At 40.5% G+C, this 26,316-nt stretch overlaps 1 protein-coding gene across 2 annotated transcripts in view; it reads left to right on the plus strand.

Moving 5' to 3' along the window:
* anks1b (ankyrin repeat and sterile alpha motif domain containing 1B) overlaps positions 1 to 26,316 on the plus strand; it is a 375,728-nt gene that overhangs the window by 81,062 nt on the left and 268,350 nt on the right. For both annotated transcript variants that reach the window (XM_034673234.1, XM_034673233.1), the window contains one exon: positions 19,589 to 19,669. In XM_034673234.1, the coding sequence (XP_034529125.1) occupies positions 19,589 to 19,669 (81 nt within the window). The remainder of the gene's footprint in view (positions 1 to 19,588; positions 19,670 to 26,316) is intronic.

Consider the following 26,316-nt stretch of genomic DNA (forward strand, 5'->3'; position numbering starts at 1 on the left):
AAAAAAGATTGTCTTAAATTTTCTAAATCAGACGAATGAGTTGCAAAATATTATTTAGCAGATTCTCATATATATCACTTGGAGTAAAATGTTGCGACCCTGATAAATCAGACATTTAAAGCTCCTGTGTGGAGTTTTTGACTGGTTATTAAACAGACTGGTATTAACAGTGATTCCTCTGTTTGACCTACAAAAGCAAGCTACACCATTAGCAAAAAGATTGACAATTTCTGTATCCTAATTTTTAATGGCTGTAAATGCAGTGAGGGGGGAGGTGTCAGACAAAGCAATTTATGGCATGGTGAAAAAAAACCTCTGCAAATATTAAAGCTCCTGTGAGGAGTTTTTAAGTGGTCATGAAATGGACTGAAATTAACAGTGATGGCTTTTTATGACCTAGAAAAGCAAACAAGATTGTTAGAAAAGGAATTGATCATTTCTGTTTTGCTATTTTTAAGCCTGAAATCGCTGTGAGGGGGTAGGTGTCAGATGAGATGATTGACAGCGCATCAAAGCAAAACCCTTTTTCTGCAGTAAATATTCTGAATGAGTGAAATAGTTGACTGTTGGTTGAAAGTGGGAGGAGATAACATAATTTACACATGTACAGACAAAATAAGCAAGATCACTTTGTCCACAAGGGGACGCCAAAGTCAACACAAACAGAAAGTTCCTCACAGGAGCTTTAATAATGAGTGACTGGTAAAATGAAGAAGGATGACATTTATATTGAGAACACATTACTTGCTCATATGCAGGACAAGATAAGCTAAGTTATAAGAGGTACCACTTTGTCCAAGGGGGGTGCTGAAATCAACACAAATTAAAAGTTCCCCACAGGAGCTTTAATCAAGGCACTAACATCAGAAAGGAAGCAGATCCCATGCTGATACTCCGTTATGACAGTTTTCATCAGATGGAAAAATTAATCCAGCTTTAGAAATGATTCAGGAAAGACTCATCATATCAGGACTCATTTAACCTTTTTTTTAATCAGAAATCAACTTTGGCTGAATGTTTCAAATTAAGCCTAATAGACTCAGTATGTTTACAGCCGTTCAACCAAACCCCTTTAAGAAAAACACAAATTCTAAAGAGGTCGCAGACATGTTTTTATGCATACGGATTCCCTTCAAACCTTTGTAGTGCTTGGAGGAAAAAGCTGCTGTTTTGATGATGATTCTGTATTCAGAGGGGTTAGTGCACAGTTAGAGGAGTCATTTCGGGATAGAGGACGGATGTTTCCATCTCTTTTTAAGGAGGTGAGCTGAGAGACTAAATGCCAGATTGTTTAAGACTTGGAACTTGACAGAGTGTGTAAGTGGAAAGTGTATTCAGCTGTATTTAGACGCTGGTATCATCTGGTTGTCTTCCCCTCTAACTGTCTCTCTCTCTTTTTTTTTTTTTTAATGCTGTTTTCTTTTCTTCCATGACGTGCTGGAACGATAAGAATTTGTTGCATTAGATGTATTTTCTCTGCTGCTTTCATGTCTTTTCCTCCCTCTGGCTAACCCAACACCCTTTCATCCTGTTCAAATGACATGTCTGCTTGTGACAGGGGTCAAAGGTCAGGGGCATTTGAGTCTCTCTGTACAGTGTTTCACACTCAGAAAAGAAGACATTTTTCTGCAGTGATTAATATATTTTATTTGACCAGTTTTTTATTAAAATGCACAAAATCAGTTTGTAAACGTCAGTGAGGTCACAGATGAGTGTTTTTAAGTCTGTTAACCGTGAGTGTAATAAATTAGTGTGAGACAAATGCAGGCATTAGTCTTCCTCCGTGTCCAGGGATAACCGGGCTATTTATTACTGCAGCCACTTCAGCGTTATCTACACTGACCTGAATACAGATCCAACAAGCTCCCTCAGATGTTCAAACAACACAATTCAGCATCCTTTCCTGTATTTAGATAAACTTTTAAACTGAAAACAACATAAAAGCGCAGAATACCCACCAAAAAACTTGAAACCCCATTTACAGAAAAATAAATTACCCAAATTTAGAAAACAAGGCCACTGTGTGACCCTGTATGTATTTCCCTGCAGCTCTTCCTCTCCAGACATGTAACCAACCCTCAGGACAACCAAATGATCAATACACTCACTGAGTCACAGCAGGGAGAAGTGCAGCTATTGATTACTTATGTCTTGTTTTAATTATTGGTGAGTGCAGATAAAAGAGTGGGGTCACTCACTCAGTGTGTGTGTGTGTGTGTTTGACCCACTGCCCCCCCCTTCATGTTCTGTCGTGCACCAAAGGTCAGTTTGACCCTGAGATAAATTACTTCCTGCGATGTGTGAGGTGGCCTCCTGACCTGTTGAAAGAGTCGGTTGATGTTTGCTCCTTTAGGGCTGTTTGTCATTGACTGATTGGGCCTTTTGGCATTTTCATTCGTTCACTCTGTGCCTGTAGTTTTCCTTTTTTCCCCTGACTGTATTCTGAGCTTAGTTTGCCTTGGGGTACAGATATAAGAATCATATCCGTTCTCTTATTTATCATTTATCAAATTGTCACATAAAACCTTAGCAGAAGAAGTTAATCTCAGAAACATGCATTGGTTTTTTATTACATTGTTACAAAGATTTTTGATGAAAATTCAATTTTATTAGTTAGTGATTAAAAATGTTTTGTCTTACGACTAGCAATGTGCTTTACCTTTGTCATGGTCTGACATATTTGTTTTAGAGGACAGCAAACATCATGATTTTCTTGTTCTCTTATCTATCCCTAAAATTAATGTTTTGTGCAATACGAGTATTGTGAAATTTATTATGTTTGGGGTTGTCTCTGATATGTGTTTATTCTCTGTGGGTTGTTGTTTGCTTTTTATTATTTTCATTTAGAAATTCTTCTATGGAAGAGTCAAGTCAAGTCAAGCTTTATTTATAAAGCACATTTAAAAATAACCTCAATTGACTAAAGTGCTGTACAGTTATTAAAATACAATATAATCACACACAAATATAATAATAAATAAAAACAATAAAAGAGTAGTAAGAGCTCAATTTAGGAAATAAAAAGAGTAAAGAAGTAAAAAGCCAAGGATTCTTGTTTAGATGGGACTAAACGCCAAGGACAAAAGATAGGTTTTCAGCAGTGTTTTAAAGTGCTTAACAGACTGTGCAGCACTAACCTGGAAAGGTAGGCTGTTCCACGAGTAGAGAGTCTGGACCGAGGTACTGCCAGGAGCAGCTGGTTTGATGACCTAAGTCCTCTGGAAGTACTGTGAGGCTGTGCAAGATCTGATAAATAAGACGGTGCCAGCCCATTTAAACACTTAAAAACAATTAATAAAACCTTGAACTGGATCCTAAAGTTAACAGGCAACCAGTGCAAAGATGCAAGGACAGGACTGATGTGAGAGTGTGTGCAGCGCTTAAGTTTCACATAGGGACAAAAAGATGAAGCATATCGTGTCGCATTATATTGCATCGCATAGTATCGCCATGGCTCGCATCACCTTGCATCATCTCGTTTCCTCTTTCTTCTCTCCTGCTCCTCTCCTCTCCCATCCCGTTGCAACGCATCACATCATGTCACATTACATCGCATTGTAACATTTGGTAATGTTTCGTATTGAAACATCGAAACATGTCATATTATCTGTATTGTTTAGCAACGTATCATTTCTTGTTGGACTATAATGTGTCATATTGTTTCATTTCATATTGTATCATATCATATCATATTGGGGTTTTTTTCGTGCAGAAAAAACATAGACTGTATAAAATATGGACGTAGTATCCGTGACATCACCCATCTGTTCCTGAGCGCTGTTTTGAAGCCAATCGATGGTGGCAGACATATTAGAAATGCGGAACTCAACCAGGCAGAGTGTGACGTAAAGGGGCGGAGTATGAGCCTCTTAGCCAATAGCTATGTGTTCCCGTCTGGGAGTCAAGTCAGTCATGTCCTTATTTGGGCAAAAACAAGCCGTTTTTTGAACCAGGCTGTAAACATGTTTATTAATGCTGCAAATATCGTCTTTTTTGAATTGGGGTCTATGTGGTTTCCGGTGTTTCTGCAGCCAGCCTCAAGTGGATTCTTGATGAATTGCAGTTTATAACACTTCCGCACGGGCTTCATAGTTTGAGACCGGAGGTTGCCGCTTGAGAAAAACGTAATCAGAAGCTGCTTCTACAGATTACAGTAAATCACCAGACACCTACTCTAGGGTAGTGGGTCCAGGCATCAAAATCAACTCTATAGAAACTGTCAACTTGTCACTCATGATCTGATTTCTTTTTGTAGGTCATGGAGATGTCAGTAATAATTTCAGCCTGTTTTATAACAAGTTAAATCCCTTACATAAGCTTTAATTTGCTGTACAATGTCTCCAAAAAGTGAATAGTACATTTGAGCACCAAACACCCTGAAAGGGGGAATTATACTTGTCTATATCATCTACCTATGAGAACTGGTGCTGTGTTTAATTGGAGTGAACATAGATGATGTCTGTTTTAAGTTTGTGTGAGACGAGCTGCTGTTGTGCTAAATATGCAAAAACCATATGATCCAATTTTGCAAGATTCAGTTCAGCAAATTAGGGATTTGCTAGACACTGATGAGGAGGCAGAGATCACAGGCTAGCACTTCAGTATGCAGATGTGGGGCTGTCTGTCAATATTCAAATCTAGCAAAAAATAGCCGTTTTACTGTAACAAACCCAACCAGAGTCGATTTATTCTGACAGGCTGGGACTTGCTTACACATTTTGATCTCATTCCCTGTATCAACCTTACTGTAGTGTGGATTTACCCGTCAGTGTAATTGGTGTTGAAATGAAGCAGCAGCGAATGACAGATCAGAGAGGGAGGTGAGAAGGAAGGAGGAAAAGAGGAAACAACTCTGTCTGAAATCAGCGCAGGATTGCCCGTTGAGCTGTGTGGGTGTGAACTGGAATATTCCATGATGTCTTGGGAATATAAAGTGGAAATGAGATTTCTGTCAGGTCGAGGGGCCCATTATAACCAGGGGAAATCCTCGGACAGCGTTGTGTTAGTGATGTCATGCTGATGCACACTGTTCATAATGAAGCATAATTCATACAGTGACAGAGCTAATACAGAACGTTTGACTGATTACAGATAACACTGTGATATATGTTGGCATTGGTTTCTGGTAAAATTGGATATTTGCGTTTACATTCTCATAATGTGGAACAGGGAAACCCAAGAGTGGTTTTCCAGATCAATGCACACTAAAAAGAAAACATTTGTTGTGCTTTTTTGTTACCAACTCCTGTGAGTGTTATAAAGTATGAAGATATAGCTTGGTGTATGTCTGACTTGGCTTAGAGATGTATTTTTAGCAGGGCCTTTGATAAAAGCTTGGACTGAACTTGAAAGAAACTGGGCACGCAGTGAGGGTTTAACACAAACCTGCTAAGAGGCGGCATTATGGTCGTTTTAAGGCCCCAAAACTAAGGATATGTTATATTGTGGCTCTGTGACTTTTAGTTTTGACTATTTTTAAAAATATCTGTATTTTGAAAGCCAATTCTTGTTCCAATGGTAATAATATCCTGATTATGCTATCACAACATTTAAAATACACAGTAAACATTATTTTATTCTGCATTAGGTTGTTCAGACAAAGGAGAGATCAGAGAAGTTTCTTTGTATTTTTACATTGCTTTACTTTTCGGCACATCACTGACACACAAAAAGGGATCCTCTCTGAAAAACACTGCTCTATAGCGCCACTTGTGGTCAGAACCCCAATAGAGAACCTTTAATTATACATTTTGAGTTATATTGCCAAACCTTACATTTGTGTCTTATGTGTACATTTATAATATTATGTTTGATTAGCGCTGTTGCATCAAAGCGAGAAGGTTCCTGTTTCAAGTCCCCGGTCAGTCAGGTGCCTTTCTGTGGAGTTTGCATGTTTTCCCCGTGCATGTGTGGGTTCTCTCCAAGTACTCTGGCTTCCTCCCACAGTCCAAAAACATGCTCACCAGGTTGATTGATCACTCTAAATTGCCCGTAGGTGTGAATGTGTGCGTGAATGGTTGTCTGTCTTTCCATGTTTGCCCTGTGATAGGTTGGCGTCCTGTCCAGGGTGTACCCTGCCTTCTGCCCGAAGTCAGCTGGGATTGGCTCCATCCCCCCGTGACCTCGAACGGGATAAGCGGTCAAGATAATGGATGGATGGATGGATGTTTGATTTCAAGTAGAACACATCTTACATTATCAAATATCACAGCCATTTTCTTGTGATGTTACACTTAAAGCGGGGAACTCAAATGTTGTGTCTAGCTTTGTTCCAGCTTGAAAGTTATCTATTAGAAAATCTTACATTGTTATAATTACACCGCTTCTTGTTCAGTCCCTCCAGGAAGTTGCGATTTCGCGATCGCAACTATCAACGCAAATTCATTCAAATTTTTACAATCACCGCAACTTTCCCACAAATTTGACCAATTACCTCAATCTCAGCCCCTGTACGTCATCGGTTTTGTCATCAATTTGACTTCCTTGGAACATAAACGTAAGTCCTCACTTGATCGGCACCTCTCAACAACAAAACACACAGAGAGAACGGGTGAAAAGAGAGAGGACAGCAGGCAGGACAAGTGACCATGACAACGTTGTTATTTATAGATTGAGGGGCTCAGTGTTAGCTTGGTCTCTACCTGCAGCAGGTGTGCTTTATGAACCAGCTCTCCTCACCTCCAGGCATCTGTCTCATCTTCATTGATGATTTTGACCCCCGGTGTGTGTTAGTGACAAAGACACAACCGGGGGACGTCTGTTTACTATTTGATGTTTGACGTTGTTGCCGTGGTTACCGTAAAAAGCTCTCCATCTACAGCTTGATTTAATCCAGTTTGGTGATACATCTGACACATTTAGTAAGTTTTGATCAACTCCTTGTCATCAAAGTTGCAGATTAATTTCAGAATGCCGTGAACTGACTGTGCATCAGTCGCTGCGAGGTGCATTCAAGGACCGTCGTAAATGTGCAATACAGCTCTTTCATGGCATTTTTCTGTGAATCAAGATAATCAAAATACAGTCAGTGGCCACATCAAGAATGCTTTCTAAAAACAACTGTAATTTAGCATATTTACTTGCCCCTGAGATGTTACTGGGGGAAAAAAGCAAAAAAAAATAATTGCAACTTTCACCGCAATTTTTTCAAAAAGCTGTCGCAAATTCAGGCTTTTTGGGCCGCAACAATCACAAAAAAATCCCGTGAAATCCTGGAGGGACTGTTTGTTGATAGCAACTTCAAAGACATCGGACGTGGAAAAAGTAGAGACATATACCCAGTTAAAAAACATACTTCATAACCTGTCAGCTACTAACCCACAACAGTTAATGTTAGCAACTAGCTAGTCCTTAAGTAACCTCTATCATTAACATTTATGGATATGAGATGAAAAGCTTTATTAGTTCCAGATACTTCCTCAACATTGAACACACCACATCTTGACAATTATTAGCCTAAGGTATAAGTCTCTTTATGATTTTTAAGCTAGCTTTGCGTTAGCGGTACCACGCCCTCCACTGTTATTTTCCCGTTACTGTATCATCAATGCAGGCGGTAACGAAACCATAACGTTGGATTATTTTAACGCTTGCTCAAACAAGTTGATTATGTTGCTAGCTCTAGTAAAAGTTTTTATCAGTCAGAAGCAAACAGACGCCTTATTTCTTCAAGTTTTAGTAAAGTAGTTGATTTTCTGTCAACCCCTCCAACTCTGTATTTGCATAACCCCTAGCCATTTGAAAATGAATATGCATGTTACAGGTTATATAGTTCCACTAAAGAAGCAGAAGAGTAGAAGCTGGGAAAGAAAACAGAGAAGAGAAGAGAACAGGGAAAAAGACAGGGAGGCTGGTTCTCGCTTAATTGGTCTTCTGAGAGTTTATTCACACCTTGCACCATAATTGACTCGCTATGGATGAACTGATCTCACTTGTGACACAGTGCACACTCAAACACAAGAACACACATACATTACGTAAACTTTACCCATTCCACACCTGCTATAGACATTGGCGTGTATAGCAGAAAGCTCTTGCCCTAAAGCATCATGGGGGATAGACTGTGTCTGTGTGAGCAGGGGTTTAAACATCAAAGGCGAGTTCTTAAGAAACATGTGTGTGTGTGTGTGTGTGTGTGTGTGTGTTTGCGGGTTTTCATCACCCTATAGCTCATATCAGTGAGGTTATTCATGCAGCAGAGCTCTTAATCTTCAGATATCTCTTCTGCTTTTTGCTGAAAACAGGATATGAAGAAGGCCTGCTTCCTGTCTGCCGTTATCAGCTCTGATAGTAAACTTAGTTCACCTCGTATTGGTTCCCTTTTTGATTTCCTCTGAAGTTATTGCTGTTGTTGAGTTTCTGTAGAAAAGCTTTTAACTTTCATTCAGAAGGTGGCGTGAAGTTCAACAGGCTGTGTTTGGATTCAGCCGACTTTACTTCCATCCACAAAAAAAAAAAAAAAATCCCTTTCAAAAGAATCCAGGACTACAAAGGTTTTCCCAACTCCTTCTTTTTTCTTTTCTTTGAAGACAATTCTACGCTTTGATGTGGCCTGAACTGTTCTGCAGCGTGATGCCAGCTTTAATATCCATGTTGAGAACCAGCAAATGAAAGCTTTCATTTGGAAACGGCGAATAAGATGTTTGCATCAGAAATTTAATTTTGAAGTTGAAAGACATTTACAGACCTATTTCAAAACCGTAAATACTATAAAATAAGATTCTAATGAGTCAGGGAGTAAATTCAGCTTGTGTTTGATGAGAAAAGTCATTTCTGAATTGCTTGGAGTGATTATTTTGAAAATGTAAAAAAAGAGAAGAGCTCTAAATGTTCATTCAAAAACAGAAGCCTGAATCTGTTTGGAGACACCGTATACCAGGTTTTAAATTAGAGATATACAGTATCTCACAAAAGTGAGTACACCCCCAATTATATCTTTTCATGGGACAACTCTGAAGAAATGACATTTTGATACAATGTAAAGTAGTCAGTGTACAGCTTGTATAACAGTGTACATTTACTGTCCCCTCAAAATAACTCAACACACAGCCATTAATGTCTAAACCACCAGCAACAAAAGTGAGTACACCCGTAAGTGAAAATGTCCAAATTTGGCCCAAAGTGTCAATATTTTGTGTGGCCACCATTATTTTCTAGCACTGCCTTAACCCTCTTGGGCATGGAGTTCACCAGAGCTTCACAGGTTACCACTGGAATCCTCTTCCACTCCTGTCCCACAGATGCTCAATAGGGTTTAGGTCTGGAGACATGCTTGGCCACTCCATCACCTTTACCCTCGGCTCCTTTGGCAAGGCAGGGGCCGTCTTGGAGGTGTGTTTGGGGTCGTTATCATGTTGGAATACTGCCCTGTGGCCCAGTTTTTGAAGGGAGGGGATCATGCTCTGCTTCAGTATGTCACAGTACATGTTGGCATTCATGGTTTCCTCAATGGACTGTAGCTCCCCAGTGCCGGCAGCACTCATGCAGCCCCAGACCATGACACTCCCACCCCCATGCTTGACTGTAGGCAAGACACACTTGTCTTTGTACTCCTCACCTGGTTGCCACCACACACACTCGTCTTTGTACTCCTCACCTGGTTGCTGCTGCACACTCTTGACACCATCTGAGCGAAATAAGTTAATCTTGGTCTCATCAGACCACAAGACATGGTTCCAGTGATCCATGTTCTTAGTCTGCTGTCTTTAGCAAACTGTTTGCAGACTTTCTTCTGCATCATCTTTAGAAGAAATGTGAGGGGTATACTCACTTTTGTGAGATACTGTATATAGTGAACAGGTGGTTATGCAAATTAAGATATAGAGGCCTCGTCTCACCCTGTCACAAGTTCACACAACATATTGATTTAATTGATTTAAAAAATGATTTATGTATCCAGCTATTAACTTAGTCTCTCTGATTCTACGGTTGGTAATGATCCAATGGCATTGGATTCTCATTGCTCTTAAGCATCCTTGCCAGACAAATTAACATTCACAGATGGTTGAGGCCCGGTAGCTCCTCAGGCTGCTTTCACATCTGTCCCCGCTAACTGTTATTAATTCTTGACTCACAAGACCTGCCTGAGCCTTGTGCTAACGTTTTTGCCACAGTGTTAACAGACAGTTGTGAAATGTGCCAGACTCCTTTATGATAAGTGATTTGATATGATGTGTGTGATCAGGTTGCCCCTAGTGTCTCTTTTGGTGTTGAGAATTAATCAGTGTTGTTATGGGATTTCAACCAATCAAAATCAAATATTTCACACAGCTAAATAAAAGCTGTTAAACCCTTAGACTGTATAGATAATGGACATAGTATCCGTGACATCACCCATCTGTTCCTGAGCGCTGTTCTGAAGCAAATTGTCGGTGGCAGCCATATTGGAAATGCAGAACTCAACCAGGCAGAGTGTGACGTAAAGAGGCGGGGTTTGAGCCTCCTAGCCAACAGCTATGTGTTCCTGACCTGGAGACAAGTTAGTCATGTCCTTATTTGTGCAAAAACTAGTAATCTTAATATCTTCTGAACCGTTGCGTTGGAAAAAAATTCACCCCCTGTACAGTGTGTGCCGATAGAGAAATTAGCTACGTAGAGCCAAGCCGTTTTTTGAACCAGGCTGTAAACATGTTTATTAATGCTGTAGAGATCGTCTTTTTTTGAATTGGGGTCTATGTGGTTTCCGGTGTTTCTGCAGCCAGACTCAAGTGGATTCTCAATTGCAGTTTATAACACTTTAGCATGGGCTTCATATTTTGAGACCGGAGGTTGCCGCTTGGTTAAAGCTTATGTAATTTTTTTAAAACTGTAGTCTGAATATACTCTAAAGATTTGGAAATATAGTGTCTATCTAAAGGTACACTTCACTTTCACCCAGTTAAGACTTGTGTTATTGGATACAGCCAAAAGAGATTGTTTTTTGGGGTTTTCCAGTATAAGATCAATAACAGGGCAGTCCACAGCAGGCTGAGCTGGAGTAAAGTGATGTAAAGGTGAGGAGAAACCATCATAGTGTAATTGAAGAGGGTTCAAACAGAGGGCAGCCTCGCTCTGCCTGCTGGGAGGCCTGTCCTGGTGTTTGACCTCTTTGCCTTTTATGGCTTAATAAAAAAAAAAAGTAGTGTTTTTTTGGCCCTCAGCAAGGTAGAGGAAGAGTCGGAAAGAGAGAAACAAGCTGCTTGGTTTTGAGTCAAAAATCTGTTATGCAAAATAACGCTTGATCATTGTTGCGTGAAGCTTATAAAAGGTAATGTTAAAGAACAAGGGACCTACCCGTTATTAAACTTTAATAGAAAAATAATCTGCTGCAGCATTAGTTGTACTGAAATGCACGTACACAACGACTAAGATGGCTTTTCTCCCTGAAGCTTCCCCACACCAAAGCTCCTGAGGTTAATTAGGTAGAACGTCGTCTGCATATTTGACTAATCCAGCAAAACCCAGCATTCCTGCAGCGGCACCTCTCCTCCATTATCTAATCTCAGGATGCCCACTAATTCTGTTTCAACTCCACTGGCTGGCTTTACGCTGGTACTGAAAGCACAGAACACAATGGAGAAGAGATATGGCACCAAACGGTGTGTGGGAACTTTTAGAGGTTGAACATGGGGGAGCAGAAATGAAGAGCTGTGATAAGAAAATGTGTCCTGTTCTGGAGTGATTCACTAAGATCACGTTGGTTGTTCTCCAATGTGTGGTATTAATTCTTTTTAAAGAGACAGTGTCAATGTTTTTGTACTTTTTGGCAGTTTAAGGCAGACGTAGCACAAATAAATGTCCTTATCATGGGGCAATTTACTGTGTAGTGGTGAATATAATGCAATACTATTACACAAAAGAATGAGTCTCCAATGAGATACCAAAGTGTGAGAATATAAACAGTATGAAAATATTTTAAGTCTTTTAAGAATGGAGAGTAACTATAAATTGACCACCATTCACTCATTGCATATCTCCTAAGGTTTGGTGAGTCTGGATTTGAATAAACAATGTTGTTGAATGTTTTTTTCTGATTTGTCAAAACTTTGTAATGATGATTAATTCTCAAAAACAAAAGCAACACCAAGGACAACCTGATCAGGTTATTTCAAATCAATCACTGGAAAACAGGCCCATTTCACCTCTGCCTGTTGACAATGTGGCAAAAACAATAGTTTCCATTAGCATTCTAAGTTGGTAAACTCTGTAGCACACACGTTTCCTACTTAATCTTATAACCAGTTGTGGACAAAGTACACAGCCCCATTACTTAAGTCAAAGTAAAGATCATCTATGTCAAATATGACTCCAATACAAGTGAAAGTTGTTCAGTCAAATTATTACCTGAGTTAAAGTACTGAAGTACTTGCTTTTTCAAAATACTTAAGTATTCAAATTCCTTATAAAATATCTCAAAACATTGTATTTTCAAAATACATAAGTGCAGTCAAGAATACAAAGAAGTACATTCAGTTACATCATGTTGATCAAGAAACCATTACTTGAAATCTCTAAAACTAACCCATGGAATAAAAACAGACACTAAGTTACTCCAAGCACAGACAACTTAGTTTGAAATGTTCATCTGGAATGAAACAAATGTTAAGTAGCTCAACGCGCTTTCTCAGGTTGGACTGTGAATTTTGTATGTTTGGGCAGAGTGGGAAACAGGGAGAACATTTCAAACGATACATATCATTCTTCATTTCAAAAACCTCTAACAGGCTGAAGATATGACCATGGGTGCTCAGGTGGAGAATTATAGCCACGATTACCACCTCTAAATGAACTGCCTGATCTGAGTGAAATTTGCTCTGTGTTTGCTCCACGTTCAACCGTGGAGACGCACAGTTTACTGTCTTAGGATCCGATTTCAGAAAAGAGAAGGAAATTCATGAGCTGACTTCAAAGCAAAAGTAGTGAGTAACTAGAGCACTGATAGAAATGTAGTGGAGTAAAAAGTACGATAATTGTCTTCTGAATGTAGTGGAGTAAAAGTAATAAGTTACCCCCAAAAAATAATACTCAAGTAAAGTACTTATACTTAAAACATGTACTTAAGTACAGTACTCAAGTAAATTTACTTTGTTACTGTCCACCACTGCTTATAACCCTAAGTGACTGATTATAGATTTTGAATATTCTTAACTCCAAAAGACTACAGGTCGATTCAAAGTCTTAAACACCTCTACAGTTTGATTGCCTCTTCACCAACTCCAACAAATAAAAATAGTGTAGTCTTGAGCTGCTGGCTTTGGTGGGATAAGCAATATCATGCATTTTATTTGATTCCTCCTCCCAAAAGCAAGCACCCACAAAAGCTTGCTCAGCGTGAAAGCACCCACCAGTAACACCTACTGTTTGTGTCACCAAGCACATATGTAACAGGAAAAGAAAACACAACTCCCTGTTCAAGTCCTGCCATCACAGTGAGGCTTAAACACACACACACACACACACACACACACACACACACACACACACACACACACACACACACACACACACACACACACACACACACACACACACACAGGACAAGGTTTACACATTCCCTCACAAAGTGGGTGCTTTTATTTGTTTGTGCAGGTTTCTTACGAAGCTTATTCAACCTTGGGGTATGACTGCTGTGTTTGTGCATTAATACGCTGCATTTGTGGGCGTGTGGGAGATGTGGATTGTGTCAAGAGCTGTGCACAGAGCTGCTCATATGAGAGAGTCTTTGTACAGCAAGTATTTAATGAATTGGTGTACAGATTAGTTGTTAGAGGGTAACAGCACCTGTGCATAAATGTGTGTGGGTGTGTATACAGTATGTGCGTTCAAGGTTGGGTCTGTTCAGTGAAGAGGTATCAGATAGAGAAAACAGCTTACGGAAGTGGTTGGAACATTAGCTCACTTTACAGCCATGCAGTTTCATGTGATTAATGAGGGACTCAATGTAACACTCAGTGTAAACAGAACTTTCTGCTTATTCATTGGATATTTCAATGGCAGTGTGGTACTTGTTTAAGGAAGAAGTGTGTATGATGAAGTTAAGAAGCATGTAATGTAGTACTGAAACAGAACCAAGATCCATAGTTGAAGGGCTGGAATCTGATGATTGAATTAGATGAAAATGCAAGATCTTTAAATACCAAACCTGAAACAAGATGATTTGAGATGATTTTAAAACTACATTGTTGCACTGTTGCTAGTAAAGCAGAGTTGAAAATGCATCCAAACTACACTGTGTTCCAAATTATTATGCAAGTTGCATTTTTGTAGATCGCCTCATGAACTGGCCGGCCCGCTCACCTGATCTCAACCCGACTGAGAACTTGTGGTCAATAATAAAAGAGATAATTTACAGTAATGGCAAGAAATACAGGTCAAAAGAGCATCTTTGGAAAGCCATACAAGGTGCAGCTCACAGTGTCATCAGAGAAGTCATCAGAAACCTCACTACATCTGTTTACCAGTGACCTCTGACCCTCACTGAAAGAAAAGGAGGTTATATTTGACCTTTGAGATATAACTTTAGGTTTGAAATGTTTCAAAGACTTTAACAGTTCGTTAACATCATCTTGATTTTTGAAGCCTTTAATGGCCATATTTGAAGAAAAGGGCTAATATGCATTGATGCCTCTTTCCTAGGTAAAATGTTGCAGTGGTAGCAAGTTGTTAATCACTGGCTGCTACCAAGCAGCAACCTCTGGTCTAAGAATATGAGTCCAATGCGGAAGTGCTAAAAATTGCAGTTCATGGAGGATCCGCTTGAGGCTGGCTCCAGAAGTACCGGAAACCACATACACACCACTTCAAAAAAGACAATCTTTACAGCAGAAATAAACATGTTTACAGCCTGGTACAAAAGACGAGTGTAGTCTGGTTGCTCATTTCTCGATCGGCTCACACTGAGGCAGGGGTGAATTTTTTCTAACGCGGCAATTTCGAAGATATTGAGATGACGAGTCTTCCAATGAGAGGCGCAGCTGACTAGATTGACAGGCGGGAACACTGTAGCTGTTGGCTAGGAGGCTCAAAGCCCGCCTCTTTACGTCACAATCACTCGACAGCAGCAATATGACTCCCGCCGATTGGCCTCAAAACAGCTCTTCAGAAACAGATGGGTGACGTCATGGATACCAGGTCCATATTTTATACAGTGTATGGTTGCTACTCCCAAAAGTATACCCTGCATTTTTTTCTCTAAGTGGGACCATTATTTACAAAATAAATATTGTGCCTTATTGAAGAAGACTTCAAACTAGTGATGAAGCCATGAATACTTGACAAGAAATGTTTATGAGATAATAAATCAAAAAGGTAGAGCCATTCTCTCTAGAGTACTTCCTGCAATAATGAGACAATTATTCTCATTTAAGTACAGTTCTTCTTGTATCAAGTATGAGCTATAAATTCTCTCTAATATCTGCTTACAAAACAGGAAAAAGTAAATACTCCTATCTCATATTTTTCTGCTTGATTAAAAGACTTAGTTTAAGCAGATTTGTTGCAGTGTAAGAGGCTTTAATGTAGTTATGTCAACACAACAGCTTTCAATAAGTTGTTTGCTGTTGTTATGTGTCAAACGTCTCCACAGTACTATACTGTTATCTAACAGTACAAGAAAACAGAACTTTACTGATCAACGCTGCTAATTAATTACGGTGTATGTTCCTGGAGATGAAATCGATCCATCCTGAGTGAACAGTTCAGTTGTATCAGGTATTAATCTCTCTCCTTTCTATGCGCTGCTTTCTGTAGTCCTTCTCTCCCCTCACCCTCTGTCAGTCTGCTCTTTTTAGCAGCCCTTCCTACTGGTTCCATAGGTCAGCGCTGAAAGGGGTCAGCAGCAGTGCAGCGTGATCGATATCAACACACACTCTGTAGCAGTGAGTGGAGATCAGCTAACCCAATAGAAACAAGCTTGTGCTGTGTCTTTCTGTCTGTGGTTTCCTAACCTCTGACTTCTTGTGTGTGTAAAAATGTACAGTTTGTGCGTGTATGTGTCCTTTTCTGTAGCTGCATCTGCACTTTTTCAGCTGTTTCGTAGCCCTTGGTATTAAATCAGGTCTTATATTGTCTGGTTTTATAATGCTTCTCCTTTGTTGTGTGGAAATGCAGCTTGATTGAAGGCCAACTAGTTGTTTTTTCAATCAATAATAAGTGCAGTCTGAAATCCTGCAAAGTGAAGTATCCTGAACTGTTTTCTTGAGCAGACTCTTCCCCTGATCTCTGTACATTGTGTTTTTGTGTATTTGTCTATATATGCAGTCAGACTTTATCCGACTATAAATCAGCTTTATGTGTGTTAGTATACACATTCCCAAACACTGCTGACCTTGATCATTGTGTTGATATCTGTCAAACTCAGTGAATATTTGAGTGCCTACACAAAGCTTTACTGTTTATTTACAGCTTCAGCACGAGCCTCTCAAGATAGGAAATTCACCTTAAGACACAGACGCAGTATCTGCCAATGAAAAGGACAAAAAGTTGAAGGGTTGTACATTTATGTGATTTTTTTACATTGATGTGTACAGACTGCTGCTAGGGATGCTGCGGACTCTGGTGAACAAACTGTAACAACACCAATCTGCCAAAAGCATTGGTTTGATTACCGTGTGGAAAAACCAAGATAAGACTCTAAAGCTGTAGGCTATGTTGGAGAAATCTACAATATTGACATAAACACTTCCCAAAACATAATACAGGATTGGACAGTACTCCAGGACTGGTAAATGAAAATTAAAAGCCACAGACTTTGACAACTACATGACAGAACCAGTGGAAATGTCAAGTTCAATGTGAGTAATAGCAGCTATAAGTTACCCCATTAAAAAGGCTAGCCGTTAGAGCTAATCGTTACTATTTTTTAGTTTTGTTATATAAGTTATCTAAAATTTTTTACATTTTACCCATTTCAGTAAGAATTATTGATAAAATTGTAGCTACATTTGAAATAAAACCTTGAAAATAGAAAATGTAATGACTTGAAACACAGCCACATGCACATATAGGTAGGCTGATTTTCTGCAGACCAGTTAAATGAAGCCACATTAAATCACTTTGAGGGACAGTGGGGGTCATGAGTCTTTGGTACCTATATTTTTTGGGTCACGGGCTGAAAAGTTTGGGTACCACTAGTGTACGTAATAGTGAGCAGGGTGTTAAAGCTGGGGTTGGTAATCAGATTTAGATACACTTTTTGTTATACTGGTTAAAATGATCTTTATGTCCTGATGGTAATCATTACATGATGTGTTCCTAAAAAAGAGTGAAAAAAAAACTGCTATCCACAGCTGGAGTAAACCTGGGAAAACACCAACCAATCACCGTTTTTTGGCTCCCCAAATTTTAAACCAATCAAATCCCGTCCAGCCGTTCTGCCCTCCTCCTGCGTGTACATTTCCCCATCGTGTACTCCTCCGAGTCCCCGTCTCCTGCCTCTACTTCCCCTGACTCTATTTACTGCCCCTCTCGCTCGACCTCGGGCCTGTCCCCTCTGACCTGATGAGGTGCTTTGCTCAGGACTGTAGTCCGGATCAGAGTCTAAAAAGCTCTCAACAACAAGCAGAGTAATTAATGACGTTCAGTAAGTCCTACAGAAAATATATATTTATTGTAGCGTCCGTCCGGACGCTGTAGTGATGACGAGCCAATTCGTGAACATGTTGAGCTTTAATAACCGGTCACTGTCGGCCGTGATCACGCCAACCAACAAAGCAACAATCAATGTTTGAATGAATGAAGAACTTCTCCTCTCCTCTCTCCCACTCGCACACTCTACACCTCTCCTGATGCCTTCACTGACCGTCAACACTGTAGGAATTAAGAGCATCTACACTGAACAGGTTTAACAAACAGTAGAGCTGTTACAGTATTATATATGTGTTATAACTTTTCTCCTAATATTGTGTCACCGGTACAACTGGATAATGCTAGCATGACAGTTGTGAGTACTAACAGCAGCCATGTTTGTTTGTGTTTTTAACTTTCACTATGATAATGTTTTGGTGAGGACCGGTTTTGAATCAGTCACGATCATATGGTCGAGAATCAGCGGCGCTCGTGCATGTGAGCGGGGGGGGGGGGGGTAGTTTTGGAGGAGCTCCGAGGGAGGAGGGGAGGGGTTAGACGGAGTCATGAGGAAAAGCTACATTCAAATTCATGCTGGTTTACCGAGACTACCAACCCTAGCTTTAAGGCTGAACCCCTTCCCTTTCTGATTTGTCAACACCCCAGAAGTGTGATTAACTCTCAACACCTCAATCCACAGAAAGCAGTTCAGCATATTTCATCTCTGCCTGTTGACACTGTGGCAAAAAACATTAGTGTCTGTCTCAGGCTGGTCTTGAGACTGAGGAATGAATGACAGTAAGCAGGCACAGATGTATGGGCAGCCTGAGGTGCTACTGGGCCCAACCATCTCTAATGCCTTCAGAGTGAGACATGACCGCTCCCCTTCATGTCAGGGTCCTGCTCACCCTGTTGGATTTCTAATCTGCTATTACAACCCACTCCGTACACGTCATCTCTAACACAGCACTCTGTTTTTATATGTATTAAATAACCACACCCTGATGAAATAGAAGATATCATCTGGGTGTCTCTGTTTCTGGAGTCTCTTCTAGAAGTTTCTCAACATTTCAGTCCGTATCTCAGACAGGAATTTACCAAACTATCACTTCTCTCTGACGCGTTTGGTGAGTCGGAGGAATTCATGTGAAAAGGAGAGGTCGTTTAATTATAGCGCTGGGAAAACCCTGGGCTCTTTTTGTGTAATAGCGTGTGTATTTTGTGTGTGTCAATTTGCATAGCTGAGATTGTGTTTCCTGCGCTTTTATTTGCACTCTCAGCCCGTTGCAACCTCACTCACTTTCTTTATTTACTACATGATGAAATAGGGCTTAAATTCTTCTGGCCAGAATCCCCAAATGAGAAATTATACTCTCCGCCTGGGGACCCAAATACATTAAAGTAAATTTCTTTTGTGTGAGGAAATAACTGAAGAAACAAATGCAATATTTTTGAGGGGAAAAAAAGAAAGAGTGCAAAGCAATTGTGACGCCTGTAATCTTCTGAAAAGAGCTGTTAACACAATTTTACACAAGTAGTGCCCTTACTTCTACTGGAAACAACACATAATTAATTCATCAGCTCAAAGCAGTGGCGTTAATTTGTGTCTGGGAAGATATGATTGATAATTTTCTAGTTAAAAAAGTATTACAGAAGCACTTCAGAGGAAATTAATGTTAAAAAAAAGAAAGTGTATAATCGTATTTTTCAAACCCCCCATCTGATCCCACACTTGGTTGATTCCATGATGAATTTTCTGGGTGTGGTTTCTCTTTACCTGCATCTAAATCTGAACAGGTGCAGCAGAACTGAGAGACAACAGACTCAAGCAAACAGATGGAATCAAAATATGAAAACACTGAAGTCAGCGTCATGTTTCTGACTGGAAAGCATTGATCAACAGTCCTCAGTCAAAGCATCAAGCAGCAACTAACAACAGACACATCAGTGCTGATAGATAATGTTCAAGTGACAGGCGCCGAGTAGAGTGTGTGTAGTTCTTACTTTGAATAATCATTTAATGTATCTCTGTTTTGTTTTTTTCCAGCATGTGGAAGGGCCTGAATGTCAACTGCACAGACAGCTCAGGATACACACCTCTACACCATGCCTCACTTAATGGACACAGGTAAGACTGTACAGTGTTTGGTTCTCTTTATGTATTTGAAGTTTGAAGTTTGAAGATGTTTGTTTACATGCATATAAGGTGCGGGACTCACAGTATGACAGAATACAGGGCCGAGGATATCGATAATATCATGTACCAGCAAGGCTGCAATAATCACAACTTTGCAAGACAGTCAAATGATAATTTATCAAAATATCTTTTTAACTGAAGATTACAAAATTACCCTAAAACGGCAACTGTATATTTGGTTGGTTTCAACAAGATGAAACAATGTTGAAGTTGTTGATGTGTAAATCAAATTTAGAGAACTATAGAACACATAGAAAATAGGTGTAATTTTATTTCTTAAAAAAGGCACATTTAAAAATACATACTTAACTTCATACAAGCATCCGCTAATTACCTCTTCATGACATCCAGGAGCCATGCTGCATTGATTAGCAATGATTTATAGTAACATTTCAGGACAGCCGTCCAATGAAAGTCTATTATTAATATTATTTATACCAGATATTTTAGGAAGTGCTTGGCAGATGGTGTACAGTTAAACTTTAGAGCCTTTTTTTTTGGACTATTTTATTTTCACTTTTGCAATGTATACAAACATATCAATACACCAACAGTATATGGACATAACATAGGGTAAGGCATTAAAGGTAAAAGAAAAGAAAAGGTGGTCAGTGTACAAAGTCAATACAAACAACTATATTAAGAACATGGTGTAAGAGATGCACAGATATGGTCTAAAGGCTGATTTATACTTCTGCGTCGAATCGACGGCGTAGCCTACGCCGTAGGTCCGCGTAGCTCCCGTACCTACGCAGAGGCCTACGCATGTAGCTGACGTGCACCTTCTCCAAAATGTAACTACGCGTAGAGCCGACGCGGACCGCAAGCCCTGTGATTGGTCCGCTCGACGGCTTTGTCTTTCCCGCATTCACAGCACTTCCGGGATCCCGGACATCGGCAGCACATCGGCCGTGTATTTCATCTCCTCCTCTCTATTCTTCATGTAATCATGTCTGTATGATAAACAGCAACATGTATCAGCTGTAGATTAACTTAACACGCTCTGAATCGATGTGGAAAAGTAAACAGAGATCGTAGCGGGACCGGAAGCAGGCAGCCGGCTATCAGAGAGACCACACTGCCCTCAAGCGTTTCGGAGGAGAATTGCTGCGCGACACGGACACATCGACGCACAAGTATGTGGTGCTCATGTCCGCGTCAGCCCCTGCTGCGTAGGGGAGACGCAGAAGTATAAATCAGCCTTAAGTATGGCTGCCAAATTTTCAAAAAAGTGTCATATCGTTTTCTGAGACAGTATATGTGATTTTTTCCAGGGGGGGATGCAACTATTCATCTCAGAAGACCACTTGACAATAAAAAGGGGGGAATCAGATTTCCATGACACTGCAATGCACTTCTTGGACCCACATAGAGCAACTTTCATGAATTTGAGTTGTGCATTGTTTAGAGAACCGTAAATACATGTAAAGTTCCCCAATAAACATAGTTCAGGGTCCAGTGGAACACCAACTCCTGTGATCCTGGTTAAAGTGGAGCAGATATCATACCAGAAAGGGCTCACTTTGGTACAATGCCAGGTACAGTGCAGGAAGGAACCAACGTCAGTATCACATCTTTAGAGCTTTTTTTGAGGAGAAAATAGCAGCCTGCTTTGGAAAATGATTCTACAACAGCAGTATGGACAGCCAGCATTAACAAGTTAGCTTAACAACGAGCTGGAGAGGCTGTAGGCAACGTTAGCGAAGTAGAGCTGTAATTTCTGAGGCAAAATTCACATATAGGCTGTTTGATAGGGTTGGGACTTTTATACTGTTTGTTGGAACATTACTTATTACTTAAATATGATAGCCTCACAAAAATAGAACGAGATGGCCAACTCTAGCTAAGAGCTATGTTTCCATTGCAATAATCAGTCGCACATGCTTAAAGCTGGGGTTGGTAATCAGATTTAGATACACTTTTTGTCATACTGGTTAAAAGGATCTTTATGTCCTGATGGCAATCATTACATGATGTGTTCCTAAAAAAGAGTGAAAAAAAAACTGCTATCCACAGCCGGAGTAAACCTGGGAAAACACTAACCAATCAATTTGTTTTGGCTCCCCAAATTTTTAACCAATCAAATCCCGTCCAGCCGTTCTGCCCTCCTCCTGTGCGTACATTTCCCCGGCGTGCACTCCTCCGAGTCCCCGTCTCCTGCCTCTACTTCCCCTGACTCTATTTACTGCCCCTCTCGCTCGTCCTCGGGCCTGTCCCCTCTGACCTGATGAGGTGCTTTGCTCAGGACTGTAGTCCGGATCAGAGTCTAAAAAGCTCTCCCCAACAAGCAGAATAATTAATGACGTTCAGTAAGTCCTACAGAAAATATATATTTATTGTAGCGTCCGTCCGGACGCTGTAGGGATGACGAGCCGATTCGTGAACACGTTGAGTTTTAATAACCGGTCACTGTCGGCCGTGATCACGCCAACCAACAAAACAACAATCAATGTTTGAATGAATGAAAAACTTCTCCTCTCCTCTCTCCCACTCACATACTCTACACCTCTCCTGATGCCTTCACTGACCGTCAACACTGTAGGAATTAAGAACATCTACACTGAACACGTTTAACAAACAGTAGAGCTGTTACAGTATTATATATGTGTTATAACTTTTCTCCTGATATCGTGTCACCAGTACAACTGGATAATGCTAGCATGATAGTTGTGAGTACTAACAGCAGCCATGTTTGTTTGTGTTTTTAACTTTCACTATGAGAATGTTTTGGTGAGGACCGGTTTTGAATCAGTCACGATCATATGGTCGAGAATCAGCGGCGTTCGTGCATGTGAGCGGGGGGGCGTCGTTTTGGAGGAGCTCTGAGGGAGGAGGGGAGGAGTTAGACGGAGTCATGAGGAAAAGCTACATTCAAATTCATGCTGGTTTTCCGAGACTACCAACCCTAGCTTTAACTGAGTCTCTATGGTGACGTTCCAAATGCTTACTCACCACGTGAACTAAACAAGTTCAGAAAAGAGAGAGGAAGCAAAAGAGTTTACAGAGACCACAATATCATTTTTCTTTAAATATGGAGCTGTGAGGATGTCGTCAGTCATTCTGTTTTTACCAAACTGTCCTGAACATGACCGTGAAGTGAGCAGAGAACCTGAGCCCAAAGCATCTCAGCTCCGCTACAGGTGTGCAATGCATTTTATGCTACAGCTAGTGTTGTATTGTGGCTCCTGTATAAGAATTTTACCAGTGTGATAGGCTTACTACTGTCAGGGAAGTTGGATACTTTCTGCTTGGTTGAAGTCAGCCATGTTATGTTTAGTCTTAATTTAGTCACGATTCATACCATATTCATGCTTTTTTTATTAGCATTAATAAGTTAAGAAGAAGGCAGCTTTGTTCAATGGAGGAATTCAAATGTTAGATTGAAGCATCAATTCTTGGCAATGCACTTCAAATTCAAACTCATAAGAAGCATTCCTTATGAAACAAAGAATCACAGAATTGATAAGTGTGATATCTGGAGTCTGTTCAAATAATAAAAGTCAATTTAATTCCACTTCAATGATTTACCATTCAGTATTAGCAGTCTGGCACTGAAGCATAATATACTTGTTCTCTTTGGCCACAAAGTTAGTTGCATATATCATCAAAAGTACCAACTAACAAACACAATATTCCTGTAAATGCTTAACGTGCCCCTCTATACATCTGTATTTGCAAAGAGCTACAGTGCAGCTCCCGTTCTCCACCTGGGCCTGCTGAGAGATCCGTTACACAGTGTGGTTTAGCTGCAAGCCTGACCGCTATCCCAGTTTGGCGGAACTGAAGGATTAGTACTGTGTTTTGGGGGCAATTATGTGGATTTTCCTCCTTTAGATCAACTCTGGAGAGAGAGAGCCGAGGAGGGCGGGAGAGTAGGATGCTGCCTCGGAGTGAAAATTAGGGCGCCAACACAAAGAGCTGCAGAGGAGTGATTTAACGTTTAGGTGGGAAAGTAACAAGAGAACTGGTAATTAAGATATAGATAGAGGAAACTTGGCTACAGGCAGTGCTGTGTTTAGGGATTTTGTATTCCAGCTGCGTTTGAAATGTTTTCTGTACAGAATTTGAAACATGAGCTTTTTTTTTTTTTTGCCTTGCACACAAACTCAATCCATTAAGTTGAATATGCTCATATTTGACCCTGAGATCGTCCCAGTGCGATTTTGATGCACAGCTGCCACTTAAACCTGAGTGAATTATAAAAAATAGTATAAATCTTTAATTAACAAAGCACTCATTAAGTGCCTCGGAGCTGCTCCTGCGAGAGGTCCTGCCCTTCTCCCTCCGCTGTTTTTCCCTCCTGACATTTTGAATGCAAATGAAGCACTTCACCTTTCCTCTTCACAGAGAGAGGTGACAACTTCAGCTGGAGCTTTCCTAATGTGAGGCAGCGTCACTGGCATTAAGACTGAGCTGCCACTAAAAGGATTTCCCAGATAAACAGAGACACTATGATTTTCAGCTTTATCTTGCTGTGAAATGGGGATTGTTTTATTATAGAGGAGAATGTGGAGGCAATTGTGTCAATTTGTTATCAATCAATCAATCTTTATTTGTATAGCGCCAAATCACAACAAACGGTATCTCAAGACACTTTTACAAACATAGGAGGTCTAGACCACTCTATGTCAAATTATGAACAGAGACCCATCTTCAAGACAGGATAAGACTCAGTCTGACCCCACCTCCATCATGAGCATTAAACATCTCAGTATTTAGCTAGTTAAAGTGGAGAGGAAAAATGTCCTTTTAACAGGCAGAAACCTCAGGCAGAACCAGACTCATGTTAGACAGCCATCATGCCTTGACCGAGTTGGGTCTGGAAAGAGGGATAGAGGAGAATAAGATAGAGAGGTGATAGTGATGAGACGAGTAGTAAAAGCTGTTGCCGCTGGAGTCCAGCACGTCTGTATCAGCTGCAGTCCAGAACGTCCGCAGCAGGAGGATGCCTATGGCAGCTCAAATGAACCTACGAGACAAGGGAGCTCAGGGACTCCAGAAGGTCTATGGTTAGTAACTTTCAACGGGACAGGTAGAGTTAAAGTAAATGTTGAGGGGGTTGGGGGGAAGGGGGTGAGATAGGATCCCAGTGTGTCAGTGCACCAGTTCCCTTGGCAGTCTAAGCCTATAGCAGCATAACTAAGACCTGGTCCAAGCCTGATCCAGCTCTAACTATAAGCTTTATCAAAAAGGAAAGTTTTAAGCCTAATCTTGAAAGTGGAGAGGGTGTCTGCCTCCCGGACCCTGACTGGTAGATGATTCCAAAGGAGAGGGGTCTGACACCTGAAGGTTCTACCTCCCATACTACTTTTAAGGATTTTAGGTACGACCAGCAGACCTGCATGTTGGGAGTGTAGCGTTCTAGAGGGGTAATCATTGCTAATTTAACTCCACACACTGACTGCTCTTGAACTTGTTGGTGTTCAGCTTAATAACTCATTATCACGCTAGATCTGCATCCATGACCCAAGCCTGGTTTAGTTTGTTTTTTCAAGTAGGTGTCAACTTGTTGCCAGCAACCAAAAAGAAAAAGACAAAAGCTCAAGTACAAGCTATATTTGTACAGCACACATGTTCATAGAAATAATATGAACTCTAGCATCTAGTGTTGTAGTGCTCGAGATTGGTCTTGGTCTCAACACCGGTCTCGAGACCACATATTTGAGGTCTCGGTCTCGTCTCGGAATCAAAGCATTTTTACTCGGTCTTGTCTCAGTCTCGGACTGGGCGAACTCGGTATTTTAAATCAAGACCGGTCGAGACCACCGCTGATGCACCCTGTGTCCCTGTCATTAATGTACGTCCTCCTACCTCGCCTGAGATCACAGGCGATATAAACCCTGTTTTAACTCTGATCAAATGTGAAAGTTAAACTAACGATGACAAAATGAAACTTAGGGAGTCAAAAGGCTCTCAGCGCATCAAAAGAAAGTCAACAAAGACAAAACCAAACTGTTAAACTTACTTTTAATTGTATTTAAATCTAATTTAAATAAAATAAACAGAAGTATTTTATTTTGTTAACTCTCATGATGATTTTTATTGATATATATGGTCTTGGTCTTGTCTCGGTCTTGCCCAAGCGGCAACCTCCGATCTAAAAATATGAGTCAATGCAGAAGTGTTAAAAGCTGCAGTTCATCGAGGATCCGCTTGAGGCTGGCTCCGGAAGTACCGGAAGTCACATACACATGAATGGGGAAAAGACGATCTTTGCAGCATTAATAAACATGTTTACAGCCTGGTACAAAAGATGAGTGTAGTCTGAATAGCTAATTTCTCGATGTCCTCTCACTGTGAGGGGGGTGAATTTTTTTCTTATTCGTCAATTTCGAAGATATTGAGATTACCAGTCTTCCAATGAGAGGCACAGCTGCCTGTGGGAACACTGCAGCTGTTGGCTAGGAGGCTCAAAGCCCGCCTCTTTACGTCACACTGGCTCGACAGCAGCAATATGGCTGCCGCAGCCGATTGGTCTCAAAACAGCTCTTCAGAAACAGATGGGTGATGTCACGGATACTACGTCCATATTTTTTACAGTCTATGGTCTTGCCCTGCCTCGGTCTTGGTCCTGATCC

This window comes from Notolabrus celidotus, chromosome 21, assembly GCF_009762535.1.
Source record: "Notolabrus celidotus isolate fNotCel1 chromosome 21, fNotCel1.pri, whole genome shotgun sequence".
Classification (NCBI taxonomy): domain Eukaryota; kingdom Metazoa; phylum Chordata; class Actinopteri; order Labriformes; family Labridae; genus Notolabrus; species Notolabrus celidotus.